The sequence below is a fragment of the Alligator mississippiensis genome, chromosome 4 (assembly GCF_030867095.1).
Source record: "Alligator mississippiensis isolate rAllMis1 chromosome 4, rAllMis1, whole genome shotgun sequence".
Classification (NCBI taxonomy): Eukaryota; Metazoa; Chordata; order Crocodylia; family Alligatoridae; genus Alligator; species Alligator mississippiensis.
Genome location: NC_081827.1, coordinates 187,102,398 through 187,120,345, shown reverse-complemented (window position 1 = coordinate 187,120,345; position 17,948 = coordinate 187,102,398). Strand labels below are relative to the sequence as shown.

Here is a 17,948-nt window from a genome sequence, read left to right as displayed (position 1 = left end):
AAACTAGAATTTTAAGGATCCTGAGTTGGACATTTGTAGCCAACAGTAGGAGCCATGCATAGCCGATAAGGTTGGGGTGTACGAAATGCCCGAGACAGGAGAACCGTGGCCAAGAAGACAGAAGGCAGCCTTCCTATAGAAATATATAAAATCAAAGTCGTGGCAGGAGAGAATTGGAGGGTGCAAGTTGGCAGCTCGGCATGGTAAAGGAGGCGGCAGGGGAGAGCACGGTGACCCAGGCCGCCCTCTTGTTACAAGTACCTTGCAGACCTTCCCCAAGTAGCCTGAAGCTGGGCACCCAGCAAATGGAATTGTACATGTCACTAGCTTATGCTGGGACAGATAGATGTTTAAGGGACTGATCTTTCCCACAATGGAGTTAATAGCAACCTCTTCTTTTCCACCCTTCCCACCACCTGCTGTCACCTTTGTCAGTGAAAGTAGGACTGGGACATAAGTAAAATTTTCACTGGTGGAAAGATTGGAGTGAGGAGGGAATGGAGGATATTTGAGCTCAGGCATCTTAGAGAAGGTGAGGAGCTTTTGAAGGAGTCGGTACTGAAACTGCATTTCTGAATGTTGCAGACTAGAATATGATGGTGTTGAAAAAGTGGTATTTAGGAGTGTCAGCACTGGCTAACTGACTGCTTGCTGACATCAGGGAAGAAAAGGAATCCAGCTTCAGAGGAGCTACTGGAGAAAATCAGGAGCATAAGCAAGAAGTCTGCTTCCAAGAGCTTATTCTGTGTGAAATGAACTGCTTTAGCTAGAAGTGACTGCTCTATTTGCCTCACTCTCGCTCTGCTATTTTCCACCCTTACATCATCCCAAACTGTGGATGGACAATTAAGATATGGGGGGGTTAGGGGGAGGCTGTAAAATATAAAGTTTTACATGGTCCTTACCTTGTTTTTTTGTGTTTGTTACTCATTTTGCAAAGCCCACATCACAAGTGTACCTCTGTAGCCTAGTCTACCTCTGGGATTGCTTAAACACTTCGCATTCAGGAGTTGGTGGGGAAAAAACATGCTTGAACAACATTAGAGAAGAGGACAGAACTCTTAGCTCCCGGTTCCCAAGGAGGTCTGTCCTCACAGGGCTACAGAGAGACACTCCTCCTTGCTTCTTGTTTTTCTGGTCCCGTGAATCTTATATTGCTTTCTGGACAATAGACCAGGTTTAGCAAGGAAAAGTAAGAGTGCCTTCAGCCTGGTCAGCCCAGCTTTTCCACTTGGGTAAGTGTGTTAAGCCCCAGGCAACCAGGCAAAAAGTAGATCTTGCTCTGTCCTCAAATTCTGCCTAATGTGCAATTTAGGGACCCCAGTCCTTTCTTGGACCAGGACTTCTTAATGACCTGGGAAGACTATTTCCTCTTTCCCAATCTCTGTTTTGCTTTTTAGACAGTAAGCTTATTGGGGTCAGCCTTGTCTTCTAGTCTGTTAAGTGCCTAGAGCAACAGGGAAGCATTGCTTGGTATGTAACTGCTTCTGTAATAAAAATGATGCCAACAATTTATCTTAACTAGAAAAAGCCAAGCTCCTACACAGCTAGACAGAGTTGTAGTACTTTCATGTTAAAAATGATACTTGACAACAACAGTTTGCAAAGTAATCATGGATGCCTTTTATTAACAGGATTCAGCAGCATTCAATCCACAACTTTCCAAGAAATGAATTAGAAAAATCAGATTATTTGTGAAGAATAGTACCTCCCAAGGGCCACTGGAACTAATTATTGGTTAGGCATATAGATACTAATCTTTAATTATAGAAATTTCACTTAAAAAAGTATTTATGACACAATTAAAATGACAAAGGAATTGGCACATGAGAGGTGCTAAGAGTATTAGCAACTTGCGGAGCAGTGGTTTTAGTCCAAGGGGTGTCATCTCTGCTTTAACAAAGATTGTTCTCCAGAAGAAAAGCATGTGACACTTCTGTTGTCAGCACAGGATGAAATGTCAGTTGTGCATTGCCTTTAGTATACTGCTGAGCCTTCCCAGCTTGCTGTAGGGTGAAAAAATGGTTCACTAGAGCAGTCTTGCTCAGTGGTTTCCAACAGGCTGCTGATTTTGCAAGGGCCCTTATTACCTACTGAAGAAGGTTTCATCCACAAAATAGTGTCCATATGGACCTAGAGCCATCCTAGGTTGCGGTGCAGGGCAGTCGAAGTTACACAATGCCTTCGCTCTTTTTGCTTCTCCACACCACTAGCACTGTCATGAGCAGGGTAACAAGAATGGGTATCACAATGAATGGATACAGGATGTTATTTGGTGGGTCTTTCAGAGACCTCCCAGAGAGGGAGCAGTTTTTGAAATAATGCTTGTGAATGGCTATGAAGAACTCGTCCACCAGCTTGTTCGGCCAATAGCAGTCTAGTTTCCCAGCTATTAGTAAGGTACAGTTGGTGAGCTCACCGTAGGTGCTAGAAAAGAAAAGTACATTGGTTAGGAAGCTAGACAAATTCCAGAGCAACTGCTCATGAAATAGGAAGTAACACCTTGGGTTTGATCTTCAGAGATGCTCTGCATTGAAAACTCCATTTGATGGCAGAGGAACCCATGGGTGCTTGAACATCTTTGAAAATCAAGGTCATACATTCTAGTTATGCTAGACACTTATACTGGCCAAGTATCTGAGGGTTTGATAGATCCTGGGAGGTGGCAAGGACCCTATGATACCCTTGGTCTCATGAGCACCTAACAAGCCCAAGATCTGAAACTGCTGAGCTTGCGAGATCAGAAGCATTCATAGTTTGGAGCAATGGGGCTATTTTTCCTTCATGCTGACTGACCAATAAAACATAAGTGTCAAGACCAGGACAAGTAATATTTATTTTGTAAAATTGATTCTTAAAGATCCACTCTAAAATTGTCTAGAGATCATGGATTTTTCAGGAAATAAAACAGTGCTTAGAGAAGTAGTGGACAGAGAAGAACATCACAATTGGTGATTGAGAAGAACTCAGGAGAAAACCATCTGGGGATAGCTGAACTGCCTTCACTGTACACTTACAGTGTTCTGATATATGAGAGAAATTGCAATTGCAACCCCTGACCTATTGCTGGCTAATGAACAGCTGAAACTACAATTCTTTATATTGGAAGCAGACAGGACTTCACATTCACAGGAGATCCAGACTGTGAACACAAAGCTTTTGCTCCTTTTCAGGTTTCACCACTATCAGTCTCGCAAATCAATTTATTCATTCCGTTTGTTATATGAAATTTGGATGGATCAGTGTGGAGGCAGCTGCCTAGCTTAGTTACTTTAGTCTTCCAAATTTGTTGCCAGATCAGATCATCATCTTTGCTATTAGTTCTTTCTTATTAAGGTGTGCCACAGGTTTGATATAATGGGACATGCCTAAAATTTAAGCTGTTATTTATATTTCATGACAGTGTACTTTAGTAGCTCTTTGATATACTTGCAAATGAAATGTATGTACATTATCTAAATAGCAACTGATAACTCAGTACTATGCTGTACAGTACAATAGAACTGTTTCTCTACACAAATCACTTGTTCCTTCACTGACAAGCCAACAGAAATCCATGGTCTATACTTTCATTTTTTGCAGAGCCTAGGAATAATTGTATGTTAAATGAATGTTAGATATTTGTAATATTTTGACAAATTAAACAGTTGCCAGAAACCGTGGCAATGCAGTAACCAGCATGTAATTTTATTACCTAAATTTAATCAGCATAGCAAATATGATAAGGCTTTCTGGACTGAGCCTTCTGAGTGTCAGTAATTGCTTTCCCCTAGAGCCACATACTCATCTTGCTTAGAAACTGAGACTGCAATCACCTGCCCTACTGACACAAGCGCCAACAGATGCTGGAAAAAAATCTTTCAAAGTCAATGGGAGCTGGGTGCTTCTGCAAACTTTACCATCTACTGAAGCCCAGCAAACAGCAGATGTAGAGTATCCACAATATGGTACCATCAGGGCAAAAGGGAAGGGTCATCACTTCTGCGTCATATAAAGTATGATATATGGGAAACTATTTCATTCTCTCTACTACATGGATTTAGGTGGAGCACCCTCCACTTTGCTAGACATTCAGTGTCAGGGATTTCTATTGGCCCTGGTGCTTACCCTGGATGTACGTTAGCCTAGGAATTCATCAGTTCATCTCTCATTGGAAAGCATCTAACTGCAAACAGCAGATCATCTTATAAGTGATTAGTAGAGGTGCACTGATATATCGGTCCATATCACATTGGCACTGATAGAAGGAAAATTGACATTATCGGCTATCAACTTCTTTTGGCTGATAATGTCCTTGATAAATGCTGTGTGCGTGCGCAGCTGCAGCATGCACATGGGCCAGGAATGCAGCCCGGCAGCTTGGAGAACGGCATCCAGCTGGTAACTCTGTTGTGGGGAAGGGGTATGGGGGTGCTGATTGAGGCACCCCATGGTGAGGGAGGGAGTGATGCTGGGGCAGGGGCAGGTGCTGCCCAAGCAGAGCGTGGTGTGGGATGGAGCCAAGGGCAGCTTGCCTAGAGGTGCGGGGGGGCGGGGAGGAGTGGTGGCTCCCCTGGGGGGAAGCATGGAAGGCATGTGCCCCCCAGATTTGTGCGTGGGGTAGGGCTGGGCTGCTCAGGGCCAGGGGCTGCACTGGCCTCTTCCCAGCAGGGAGGCTGAGCTGGGGCTGTGCTGGGGGCAGGTGGTGGCAGCACTGTCGGGGGGAGCACAGGGGGGCTAAGGTGAATTTTGGCATGGCTGCAGCCCACCCCATAGCACCCCCTCCCAGGACTGTCACTGCCCACTGCACCCTTGCCTGCCTCCAGCACAGCCCTAGTCCAGACCCGCCTGCCGGGAAGACCTCCTGGTCCTGAGCAGCCCGCCTTCACCCCATGCACAAATCTGGGGGGCACATGCCCCTCATGCCTCCTTTGGGGGTGTGCACAGCAGTGGGAGCCATGTCCCTCACCCCCTGGATGAGCCACCCGCAGCTCTGTCCTGCACACTGCCTGGGCAGCGCCTGCCCCTCACCGTGGGGGACTTGATCTGCCCCTCCTACACCTCTTCCCTCCCCTACAAACCTTTCCTCTCAGACTTACGAGCCCAATGCTGCTCTCCAAGCTGCTGGGCTGAATATCGGCAATCGCATTGGTATTGGCTGATATGGCTGGTTAATAATCAGTCATCGGTATCAGCCAAAAAACTCTTTATCAGTGCACCCCTAGTGATTAGCTATGATGACACAGCAAACGAAGATTCCAATGTGACAGATAAATACAAGAATAAATTAACTAAGGAAGAGCAATCCTAGCTCCTGGGGAAGGGGCAGGGTGAGCATGTGGCTGCATTTCTAGAATCAGAAGTGAATGTCTGTTCACATGCTTATTGGTTCAATCTATGCAGCTTAGACTAACCTGCAAAGATTGAATTGTTTCAGCCTCGGACTTTTTGACTATCTGGACTTAGCCTGAGAGCTACACTATGTAGCAGTGATCAGCATGCCATATGCTCCTTCATGGCATGGCCAAGATGCAGCAGACTACCGGCGGAATCTGACACTAGTGTAAGGCTGATTTCCCAGTGACTTCACGAGTCCTATACTAATTCCCTACCTGTTGATGGCGTATGGGTAAAAGGAGTATGCTTAATATGTGTGGTTGTCATTTTGGCTTGCTCGAGTTCACTAACAGCCACTGAGCTGCTTTAACGCAGTACAGAACCAGCCTTGGACAGTGTCAGGGAAGGTTAAATCTTTAAGTTGACTTTACACTGCTCACAAGTGAATAGTTAGCCTTAGACAAGGATACGGGCTGGGAGTAACACACATCCAAGGCATTATGACCCCATGTAGATAGGTGAGCATGGGAAGAGCATCTGGGTAAAACACCATTTAAGTTATTTCTTCCCACTAGGTGTAGAAGTCAGGTACTGCTACATTTTTAAAACACCCAGAAGGAAGAATCTCAACAGCAACAGAGTTGCCATGATCATTACAGTCGTGACAGCTGAAAAAAAGCTCACGTTACAGGGTTTAAGGATGGATATTCAGATGAAATTGTTCAGGGTAAAACAGAAAGTTACCTGAAACTTACTCAACTAGCAAACCAAGGCCGACTCTGTCTTGTCTTTGTGAGCATAAAAAAAAGTTAGAAAACTGTTTGTGTCTTTGTTTTCTCCAGTCTGCACTTTCCAGTCACTGGAAGCAGAAAAACTCCTAAAAGACATAGTCTCTCCAGCCAAAATTCAGCAGGAAGCATTGGGAATTCAAAGTCACCTGCTCCAGTAATGCTGCAGTTCTACATTGCAAGGAGACCCAGGAGAGCCTCCAAACTCCTGACTGTTTTTACCTCACCCCTAGCCTTTTTGAGGTTTATTCATTACCAGTTATGGCATCATCTCTCAGACCATGACATGGGATTGTTACACGCTCACCAAACACATCAATCAGGAATACCTGCAAAATGACCAGAGGCTATAAGAGATTTGAAATGTGAAAATTAAGTTCTGGCCTGCGTTTGTGAGGGCCTTGAACCAATTCCAACTGTATAACTTCAGAGTAAAGTACACATTTCTCAAATCCTGATCAACTTCACCTTGGACAACAGTTGTGACAATGCTTGCTTGTTTTACCCACTCATGATCTAGTGTTTATACCCTGAGGTCCTGTGGGCCTTCGCTGGAGTTGTACTTATACCCTACTGCTGTGAGGTTAATCGCCAATGTGCCTTTTGTAGTGAAACAAGCCTGTAGGTGTTCTGTTCTTTGACGGAGCATGTGGAGAACTGCCATCCTGGAGAATGGATGAATGAAACGATATCTGAGTCAGAGAGCAACAATCAATCCTGAGAATTGTTGTGTGGTTCCTGTTGCTTGGAAACCATTTCCTTTGCTTTGTTGGCCCATGTTCTTAACAGCTGACACATTTAGAGTCTAGCTGTGAGGCAGTTCAAAAAGGAAGAAAAGCTGGAAAAACCTCCAGAAAGAGGAAAATGCAAAGATTTCTTAGAAACTAACAGACTGATTTGATTTCCTCTGTACCCTTATGTATTTAGGGATTTTCTGTATGTGGGCTGGTTCAGGTTGCCATTTGTAAGGGATCTCTTTTGGTGCATTTACCCCTAAGACCTGACACATCTCTATCAGAAAGTCTTTCAGTTGAAAACAAGTGGAACACAGGTCTACTGGGGGCAAGAATTACAATATATGGATACATTTACCAATCAGGCTTTTGGTATATTAGAAATTTGCTAAGCCTCCTAATATATCTATTTGCCAATATGCTGCATTAATACCTGGTTTACCTTTTTATATGTCCCTGGAAATGGCTATTTTTCTGCTATTCTCAGCTTGTCCATTTACCATTCTTTCTTGTCTATGGTATGTACAGTTATTTGTTTTCTCAGTCTGGGAAGCTCTGTGGGTTTGCTCAGCCCACCTCCATGCTGCTCCTTTGCAAAGAAAGCGTGGGAGACTGCAAGAGAGAGATCTCTTACAATGCACACTTCGCAGCATGAAGGCTGACCCAAATGTTTCACCAGACCTGCAGTAACAATGACTGAAACACTGCTTTGGGGGTACTGTTCTTCCAGCTCTTCCATTCAGAGCTTGGAGGCTACATAAGAACAGAACATGTCTTCCATCAGGATGTAGCAGATACCCTTAGCAGCCACCCTCTCCTGTTCTCCTAAGCCAAGCGGTGTCTCCCAAATGTGTGTGTGCTTCATCTTCGAGGTAGAGATGTGCTATTATCCCTTCTTGACAAAATGGAAATGGAGGCACAGAGTCTAAGGGCCAGCTTTTTAAGCTGATTCCTATGCAAGTTGGATGCCTAAATATCTTTAGAAGTCTGGCTTTATGTGTATGTTTACACAGGGACAGCAGCATAGCCCAGCTGGGATGCTGCACCCACCCATTTCTATTTACATGCTCTAAACCTGGAAATATGCCAATGAGGCCACTCCAGGCATCCCTCTGTGGCCATTACTAAGACCTCAGTCACCAGTGTGGATTTGCAGTGTGTGAGCAGGGTATGCTCAGGAACGTCCCAGCAGAGACAGGCTGTTGCTGCTACAGTGCAGTCATGTCCTAAGTAGCTTGTCGAAGGTCACAAACTAAGCCTGTAGAAGAGGTTGGAACTGGCCCCAGATTTAGAGCCTTAAAATGCAAAACCATCCAACTATAAGTTATAACAGGGGTAGGCAATGTTTTTTGGTCAAACTGCTGAAAAAACCACAATGTCTACCTTGGAAGGCACCAGAGTGCCCGGAGCAACTGTCTGCAGCCTCCCGGCTGCAGCCAGCCCAAGGAGCCCAGTCTGCTTGCAGCAGGGCTTGCAGTCTCCCAGCTGCCTGCTGGGAGCAGCCTGGGCTCCGTGGCTGGCAGCAGCTGCTTAGAGCCCGGGCTGGCAGTGGTGCACCGAGTAAAATAGCTTTGCATGCCATGCTCGGCACATGTGCCTGGGGTTGCTGACCCCTGAGTTATAACAACTCTTCTTCCCTGGAAAGGCTGCCATGTTTTAGGCAGGTCCTTTGTCTTCATTTTGTGGTTGGCTGGACCTCACTGCTCTGTGTGAATCCCCAAGTTTTGTTTGGTTGTGATCAGGGGCAGATCCAGGGCGAAAGGTGCAATTATGCAATTCCTGTTCCACCCAAAATTTAAACCAACTGCTTGGCAGCAGAATTTCTATTCAGAGGGAGTCCTTTGACTTCATGGCTCACTGTAATCTATCTGATTCCTTCCAAGTCAGGGGCAGGCAAAATATGGCCCATGGGCCAAATCTGGCCCACCTAAAAAAGTTAGAAAATTAATATATCTGCCCCTGGCTGCCTGTCAAAGTTGACAGGGGCTAGAGGCAGCAGGACCTGGGGAAGCCGCCATCAGGATCAAGTGGCTGCAGAAGGAAGGCCTGGCGGCCTTGCCCTGCCCCTGGCCCTGCCAGCCAGAAGCCCTGCGCAGAGCAGAGGCTTCTGGCCTGAGCCCCTGGGGCTGTTCCTGCCTCCCTGCACCAGAAGGAAATTCAGATAAGAAGGGGGGGGGGGGAGGCAGGGGAGGACTGTGAGTGATCACCCCAGTCCTCAGGGTTAAGCTGAGCCAGCTGCTGCAGTCCCAGCACTGAAGCCAGGAGCCACATGGTGCCAGAGCGGCTGGGGGCGGGGAGTGGAGTGGAGCAGTGGTAGCTGCAGGCAGGGAAGCTGTGAAAGCGGCGGCAGGTGGGGGGAAGGGGCAGCAAGTGGGCACGTGGAGTTCTGCGACACCTAGGTGGGAGTGCAGGGTCCTCACCGGTGCACCAGGGCCAGGACCAGCAGGGGTCCAGAGAGGGCCAGCAGGAGCATGGGACTGGGCTGGCAGGGTCTCTGGAGCCAGGCTGGCTCCTTCCTCTCCCTGCTGCCGCCACCTGGCTGGGGTCCATAGAGCCCTGCTGGTCCCCATCCCATGCTCCTGCCGCCCCACTTCGGGTGCCACAAGTGCTGGCCCTAATGCATTGTGCGGGCCCCATGCTCCTGCCCAGATGTTGCTGTGCTTGGCGCACCTGCTTGCTGCCACTTTCCCCCACCTGCTGCAGCCATTAACCCAATGCTGCCACTTCTCCCCTCCACCCTCCACTGGTTGCTCTGGCACCACATGGTTTCCAGCTGCAGTGCCAGGCCGCAGGATGCAGCAGGAGTCATTCTAGCCCCTGCAATTCTCACCTGGCTCCGTGTAGTCCCAGCTGGACCTGTCCAATTCCTGGTGCATCCTGCAGTCTTGGTCGTGCAGCTGGGACGTGGTGTAGAAGCAGTGAGCTGGGAGGGGGTGGGGGAGGAAACAGGGAGGTGGCAGAAGGACAGTGGTGGCAGATGAGGAAAAACAGCTGCGAGCGGGAGCGCAGGACTGCTCCGGTGCAGAAGTGCAGAGCCTGGGCTTGGAGGAGCACTGCGGGGAGCTCTGCCTGCTGGGGGGGGGGGGAAAGGGTTGTGGGCAAATCCTCTCCATCTGCACATGCCACAACCCTTCCCAGCCACCCTCCCCCCACACACTCACAGCCTTGTACAAACCCCATACCTACTCACATCCCACATAGCTACACACAGACCCAGATGTTCCTCCCCACAACCCCCACCCTCCCCCACACACCCCACGCACCCATGCACCCACACATCTACACCCACATCCCACTACAAGATAAAAGACTAAGAGTTCATTTTAAGCTACTGTGAAATCACCTCTATGTACACTACACAAACGCATGTAAATCAAGACATGGGTGTGCAAAACAGGCCATATTCCATTCGAATTTGGCCCAAATCAGGGACAGTGATTCGCTATGTTGATTCGATTTGGCTGAATCTGAATCTAATGATTCAATGCTGATTTGGCAAATCAGCGATTCAGACACAGGCACATCTTTAAAAGTTTTTTCTACATACCTTGAGGTAGCAGGTGGGGGGCTCTCCAGCGTGCTTGACAGCGAACCCAGAAGTGGACCAGAAACTACTTCCAGTCCACTTCTGGGTCTGCCAGGGAGTGCGCTGCCCTCCCCCCCCCCATACCCTCCATGCTTGGTGATCAGCCACAGGGGGGCCCCAGGTGCCCCCCCCCAGACGCAGGAGGCACCAGTCGCTGAGCCGGGGGAGTGTGGGGAGGCCCCCCAGCATGTTCCCTGGTGGATCCAGAAGTGCTTCTGGTCCACTTCTGCTGCCAAGTGAGGGGGGCCCCCCGTGCTTCTGGGGGATGCTTCATCTGCCCCAGAACCACAGTGTTCAGAGCCCCTGCTACCTAGAGGTATGTAGAAAAATCACGTAAAGCTGTATCTACATCTGAATCACTGAATTTGTCCGAATCTCTCTGAATCAATTTGGAGGGTTCCAAATTGATTCAGAGAGATTAAAGGGTCCTCTGATTCGATTTGGATTTGGAGATTCAGCCACCGAATCGGGCTGAATCTCCGTCGAAGCAAATCAGGGACTGAAGCTTCGCACAGCCCTATTAATTGCCACAACTCTGGGATCCGTGACAATTAACACTGCTACTGCTCCGAACCTGTGGGGAGCCCCCTTTCCAAATGATCTGCCCCCATGCACCAGTTCAAGCTAGGGCACAGGGGCAGGGCTACATGGTGATGGCTTGTGAGAGAAGGTACCTCTTACTTTGAGGAAAAACATCTCACCCTGGAAGCAGAAAAATGGCAAAAATGGAAGGAAAGGAAACAAAACTGAGAAATCCGCGGTTTGACCCTCCCTTTAACCACCACCTGTGGCATCTGCCAGAGAGTCTGTGGCTCTAGGATGGTCCTCCTTATCCATCAATGGACTCATCTACAAACTTACTTGACCTTTGGGACTGATCATCCTTGACCGCTGACTATGACAATATGCTACGCTATGCTATGCTATGCTATGACAATAACCTAACAAGGCCAAAGTAACATTCTGTGCATGGCTAGAAAGACTGAGCTAACCTGCCTTTTTCAGCAGATTTTTAACACTCAGCTCTTTGTTTTAGTTTTAAATTGGCTTTGTTTAATTTTTCAGTGGGAATGAAGAATCCGGAAAGTTGAGGCCATTTATCTTTAGGTAGAAGCCAGAAGATGACTAACTTGTGCTGGGTATGACTCTCTGGAATGGATGCTGCTGATTGTGGGTAAAATGCTTTGAGGTTCTGTGCAATTCTGACATCAGCGCGCGCGCGCGCACACACACACACACACACACACACACACACACATGATCTCACTCACTGAATTTGCTGTGCTTTTCTACCCACTGCACTGAAGTTCAGTCAGGCTGCAAGGGCTGAACATAAATCCTGGGGCTGAACATAAATTAAAGTGGTTGTTCTAATTGGTTGTTCTAGTGACATGTTCAGACTACTTGAACTTTGCTCTTGTGGTTTTATAATGTCACTAGAGTCTAAAAATAAAACCTTATAGGCTGGGGCTGGCTTTACACATCATCCCATATCTCATCTCATATTTATACTGCTGCAGCAGCTGAAAATCTCAGTATATCTTGTAAAATGCAGCTCACAGGAAACAATATGGTAATGCAGGTTTTCCAAATCTCAGAATCCCCTGTGTTTTTCAATGCTCTCTTTGTTACTGTGCACACATAAACATAAATGCATACTTGTGCCTCTGAAAACAATGATAAAAAGCTTCAAGGGGGCCAAATCAGGCCCTTCTATGCTACAATTGCAAGAAACAGATTTTCAAATATGTGCCATCCTTCAGTTTGTGGGAATGATTTTCATTTTTGACTCGATTGAAAACCTAGTGACTTCAAAGGAAAGAGTCCCACAGACTTCAGTGGGCACTGGGTCAGGCTTCTGGACCCACCTGCCTACAAATCCATTAAAAATATCTCTCTTCATGTTGCTCAGAACTGTTTTTCTTCTGCAGCTAAAAAACTCAAAATCTCAGAATCCTCTTTACCTTTTATTGGTCTCCATTGTAGCGCACTAGAGTCTCGACTTTTTGACAGAGCTTGCCAGCATACTGCTGGCCTACTGTAATTTTCACAGCAGTTCCTTTCATTTTATGAATCCAGCAATTTAAACCATTATACATTTAACCATGTGGTCCTGTGCCTCACATACACGCATTTCCCTCTCAGCCCCTGGCTCACAATATGACAAGAGCTGATCAAACTCCATTGCTCAGGCTTTTCAATAAACACTGTACAGCAGGGGTGGATCCAGGATTTCTGAAAGCGGGGTGTGGAAGCAGCAACCTGCATGGCAGGGGTGGTTGCACCCCCTGCTCCTGGACTTCTCCACCCCACCAGTACGGGAGGAGCCACTAAGGACATTTTAAAGTCCCTAAGGCAGTTGAAAATCCTCCCTCCTTTCCCCTTTCTACTCAGATGCAGCCCTTCCACTCCTCTTCCTTACTCTCAATCTCCCCTGCCTACCACCGCTGCTTTGTCTGCTGTTCAGGAGCTGGACTCAGCTGGAGAGGGGTCAGAAGTAGCAGTGTGGTGGGAAAATAGTTCCCACCACCCTGCCTGGTCCTCAGGGAGCAGGCACAGCGAAGGGGAACCATTCCTATCCTTGCTGCCACTATCCCTTCCTCAGCTGAGCCCAGCCCTCTGCTTCGAAACCCCCTCAGCAGGAATAGCTCCCCTGCCTCCAGGACAGTGGGAAAAGCAGCAGGGGTGGGGGGAGAAGAGGGGAGGGATGTGCCTCTGAGCAAGAAGGGGAAGGGAGTGGGGATTTTTACCTGCTTTAGGGACTTCGGCTCCTGTGGTGTAGCGCAATGCAGAAACAGGGGTGCAGATGTGCCACCGCACTGCTTCTGGGTCTGTCCCTGCTGTACAACCAGAGAATCAACAATGGGGGGAAGGAAACACAAACAACTATGGACAAATGCCTGCCTGTGCATTTGACACGGGGGTGTCAAACTCACTTGCACCCCCAGGCTGGATCTGGACCCAGCAGCCAGGTGTCTGGCAGCAGGATGGGGGTTAATGCAGCTCTTGCTTGCCACCCTGCTGCTGACACGTGTGCCCACTGGGGCTTTGTGCCCTGGAGTTCAAGAGCAGGCCCTACCCTTGCTTGCTTGCCCCCAAATTCCTACCCCCTCTAGAAGCCCCATGGGCCAGCTGAAACAGTGCCCAGGCCTTATATTTGACACCCCTGCTTTCACACATACTCTAAACAATGGAGCTGTCCTTGCAATTTCCCCTTGCATCTCACTGTGACAGAGTCTCTATGTAACTGGAATCAGTGGTACACTGAGAGTAGGAACTAGGGATTGGAGATGGAAACAAGAAGTTATTTGTCATGAAGTCTTCTGGCACAATATTCTTTCCCATTATTTGACCAGCTCTACAAAAGGACCTAACTCTTGGCACAAGGCAGCATTGCTTTTCTAACAAGCTTTCAATTATTTTATTTTCCCTTCCCCTCATACCTTTAGGGTTAGGTCTATGCTGGAAAGCAGGGGTCTGATTGTAGTATGTGTTGGTATAGGAGCTAGCTCTAGCTGAAGTACCAAGGGTAGCAAAGCCACAGCTTTGGTACAATATCAACCTGCCTGAACTCTTAGCCAACCCTTCCTACAGCTTCACTTCTGTTGGTAGTTGAGCTAGCTTGGGAGTGTTGAATGGCAGTGTGCATCTTTACAAACAGAGCTAGACTGAAAAATTCTGTATTATAAACAATAAAGTGAAAGCAGGATGGGGTCAACGTCTCCATGGAATCTTGTGAAGTGTCAGGGTTGTTGTAGTTTTATGAAGAGTTTAGATTATGGATTTGTACAGGATGGTTTGCATCCTGCCTCAAGCAGGAGGTTGGACTAGATGACCTCTGGAGGTCCTTTCCAGTCCTATGTCTCTATGATTCTACAGTTTTCTGTGATTCTATTAACTATATGTATGACCCATTTATCTACCTGCTCAACATATCCATGCAATCTAAAAATCCATGATACCAATAATTTAAAATATTAAAAACATAGGATGGAATTTTCTAAAGCATTCATGATTGCCCTCAATCTGCTTCCTCTAAAGTGGGGAACTTTTCCCTTGGTTTCAACAGGAGCAGATTTCGGCCAACACAGTATGCCTGACAATTGGACAGAGACTATATATGTGTGTGTGTATATATATATATATATATATGTATATATATATATATATATATATAATATGTAGCTAGCCAACTATTATGAACTGTTGATGCAAAAATGGCACCATCATTAAAAGATGTAAAGAGTTAGTGGGACAGAGAACTCTGGGTGCTGACAGACATGACAGCCTGTCATGCAATTGGGCCCCTAAAGTGCTCTATAGCTGTGTCCTGACAGAAGAGCGCAGCTGCAAAGCGCTTTAGAAGTGCCTGATCGTGTGACAATCTGAACCATCATTACATGAAGGTTTAGGTGAAGGCACTCCAAAGCAGAGTGCCTTCATTAACTTGTGTCAGCATGTGGCAGGAGCAGGGCTGGGCTGATGCAGCTCAGCCCCACCCCTGGTGCTGTCTTCAGAATGGGAGGGGGAGAAGCGAGGGGAGGGAGCTCTGTCTGGGGTTTGCCCAGCCTCCAATAGAGGATGGGGTGTGTGGACTGTGCTGGAGCGGAGGACTCCCTCTGATCCCTTTCCCCCTCCCATTCTGAAGACAGCACCAGAGCTCTGGGGGTAGTGGGGTGGAGCTAGGGGAGAGCAGCTGAAGTCACACAGCTGCTCTAAACTGGAGCTCGATCCCCCAACCCCCCAGAGCCAACAGCAAATGTCTGTTGGGTCCAGGGAGACTGCTGTAACTCATGGTGGTGCCTACAAAGCCAAGTGCCGTGAGTTACAGCAGGGAGTGCATATCTGTCAGACCCCTCTATTTTGCAGGGCTCTCTCTCCGAGCTTCTGTCCTGGATGTGCTCTGCTCATGTGCCTATTTTGAGGGTTTCTTCAAACATTTTGTAAAAAATGCATTTTTGCAAGTTTTAAGCAACCAGGGATTTATTCCGCAAACTGGGTGAATTCAAGTGATAGCCCCAACTCCGTAGGTATTCCTGTAACTTGGAAAACGCAAACAAATAGTGGAGACCCTTCTCAAAGAGATGAATCCATAATAGTGACAACAAGTGCTTTGGCAGAGAGTTAACATCTCTTGGAATACATGGTCTTTAACAACTTAATGTGAATTCACTGAATTGCAAAGCCTGTTGAAAGGAAGATACCATGCAGAGCTGGACAATCTGGTTTTGTGAGACACTGCAGGGCACCAAAGTAGCTGTATACAAATGCTGAAACGTCCTGTACTTCACGTCTTGTAGAAAACAACAAGCTTGTCTGCCTTCCTCACATACCCAAGTAGTAAAACAAAATACTGCATCTGATCCTGCTGATGAGTTTAACTGTACATAGGATGCAGATGTTCCCAAATGATTTAGCGCCTGTTATATTAAACTGTTTTTCAAATAAATGCCATCCTACATCTTGTAGAAAAGATGCACAGTGCTGCAAACATGAAGCATGGCACTTGGCCCTTGGGTATTTGGCTGAAGAATGAGAGACACTGTAATCACTGTGCTCCTTTTTTCCTTCTGAAGCCAATTAGTAAATTGATTCAGTCTGCTCTACTATTTGCTGTAACTTCTGATCCGTATGTTTTTATTTACATGATGCTGACCCTTGGAGAAGATGCAGCTCTATGTTTGCAAATAGGTACCATGTATATATTCATTCAGTTTGTATAAATGGAATAATAAAAATGTATTATTAATGCCAGGATCTAAGAAATGATGAACCCCTTCACTGCTCTTTACAATGAAAAAAAGTTTGCAACCACCACTGCTCAATGCTAATGTATATTGATTCAAAACCTATTGAAACCTGACTGGAATCTCACCAGTATAAATCCTTATGGTACTGATTAACACAAACACCCATTAGAATCAACAGAAGTTTTATCTAGATAAGGGATTGAGTAAAAACTTCAGGATGTGCCTTTAAAAATACATATTTATGTGAGAATCACAAGCAGCATATGAGACATTTATAACCTAACCTTCCTTGGTAAACTAGTTGTACTGCCACTGAATTAGTTTATAAATATGAAGACTAAGTGTCCCAATGGACATGGTTAACATCTGTATATTTTTCTAAGCATATGGCCATATTCTGTTTTCAGGTATCGCTTTAGTGAGAGCTTGGTGTTCACCTTCAGAATGTATCCCACCATCTGTGCCAGCCAGGAATCACAACTCAGTTACCATATTGCTTACAATGGAATGACAGAAAGAAAATGTGCCTATTTGGATCTACAGGTTTTCAATGGCAAGGTATATTATATTAATTGCTAGCATTACTAATATTAATCCTTTGGTCTCATTCCAATTTAAACAACTGGTTAGGGCAGGCATAAGATCCATTTGCCAGCCAGTCCAGAACCAATCATCCTGAACTCTTCCTCTGTCATGACCCTTATGGATGAAGATGGCAGATGATATTGTGCTAGCTTTCTTTTACTGGAAAATTTGGCATTGGCACCCCAGCCAAGAAAATGAATTTTTTCCCAGCTCGTTGTTGGCAAGACAGCAGGCACTGGTGACTGATTTCCAGCCTTTTGTAAGCAAGAGCTGTAAACTTTCCAAAGTGTAAACTTTTCACAAATAAGAGCTCCCCCCCAAGAGAACCATGTGATGGGCTAATTCTTCTGTGACAATAAACATTGGCAGAAAGGCAGGGCAGCTTCTTCACTTGCCTAGTATTTTGCCAACACAGAACCCAGTGGCTTTCAGTAAGGTAAAAGTCTGTCTCACCCAAAATGCTGCAATGTGATGGTCTTTCCCATGGATCTTCTTTGCAGCTCTGTGTAAACTTAGAAGTCAGAAATAAAGAGCTTTATTTTGGAAGTGATATTTTCATATTTGAGTATTTTCATAATACTGTCAACTTTGTAAACCTTCTGCCAGCTGCTATTCTTAGTAAAAGACTGATTCAGTTACCTACATGTATCTGACCCCCCGCAACACCTAAAGTAATACATATGTCCCCAGAATCCTTACCACAAAGGGCACATTGCTGCGAAGAGCCCCTGTCCTCCTTTCTCCTCTTTTATGTCTTGCCCGGGGATCTTCCCCCCTACTGCTCCAGAGCACAGTTCTCTTGCTATTCATTATTCATGGAGATCCTAGGGAGGTTTTGTTACCACCCAAATCAGCAGTACCATTGTATTTCAACAAAAAATACTCAGAACTGTCACAGCACTGAAATGCAGAAAAAGCGTACTTAGTCATTTCCCCTGTTTCCTCCCTGATGGGGCTTGGGGCCATCTGGAGTTCTCAAACAGCTCTGAGTCATTCTTCTCCTTGTTTCCTACTAAGTGCCAACAGTGAGCCTCCCTACGCTTTTAGGGATTCAGGTCCTATGTCCTCCAAATCATTTTGCAAAACCCATATTATGCTCCCTTATTTTGGAGGGCAGTAAAACACTGTAGGAAATGTGCAGTACTCCCATATCAAGTTAATTTCTAAACTTTGATATTATGGAACAACC

General features: G+C 46.4%; 1 protein-coding gene across 2 annotated transcripts in view; it reads right to left on the bottom strand.

The window, feature by feature from the left end:
* Positions 1 to 1,599: 1,599 nt before the first annotated feature.
* The window catches only part of RAMP1 (receptor activity modifying protein 1), a 111,923-nt gene continuing 95,574 nt past the window's right edge, over positions 1,600 to 17,948 (bottom strand). For both annotated transcript variants that reach the window (XM_006274372.4, XM_014594274.2), the window contains one exon: positions 1,600 to 2,427. In XM_006274372.4, coding sequence (XP_006274434.1) covers positions 2,172 to 2,427 — 256 coding nt within the window. In that variant the 3' untranslated portion in view covers positions 1,600 to 2,171. The remainder of the gene's footprint in view (positions 2,428 to 17,948) is intronic.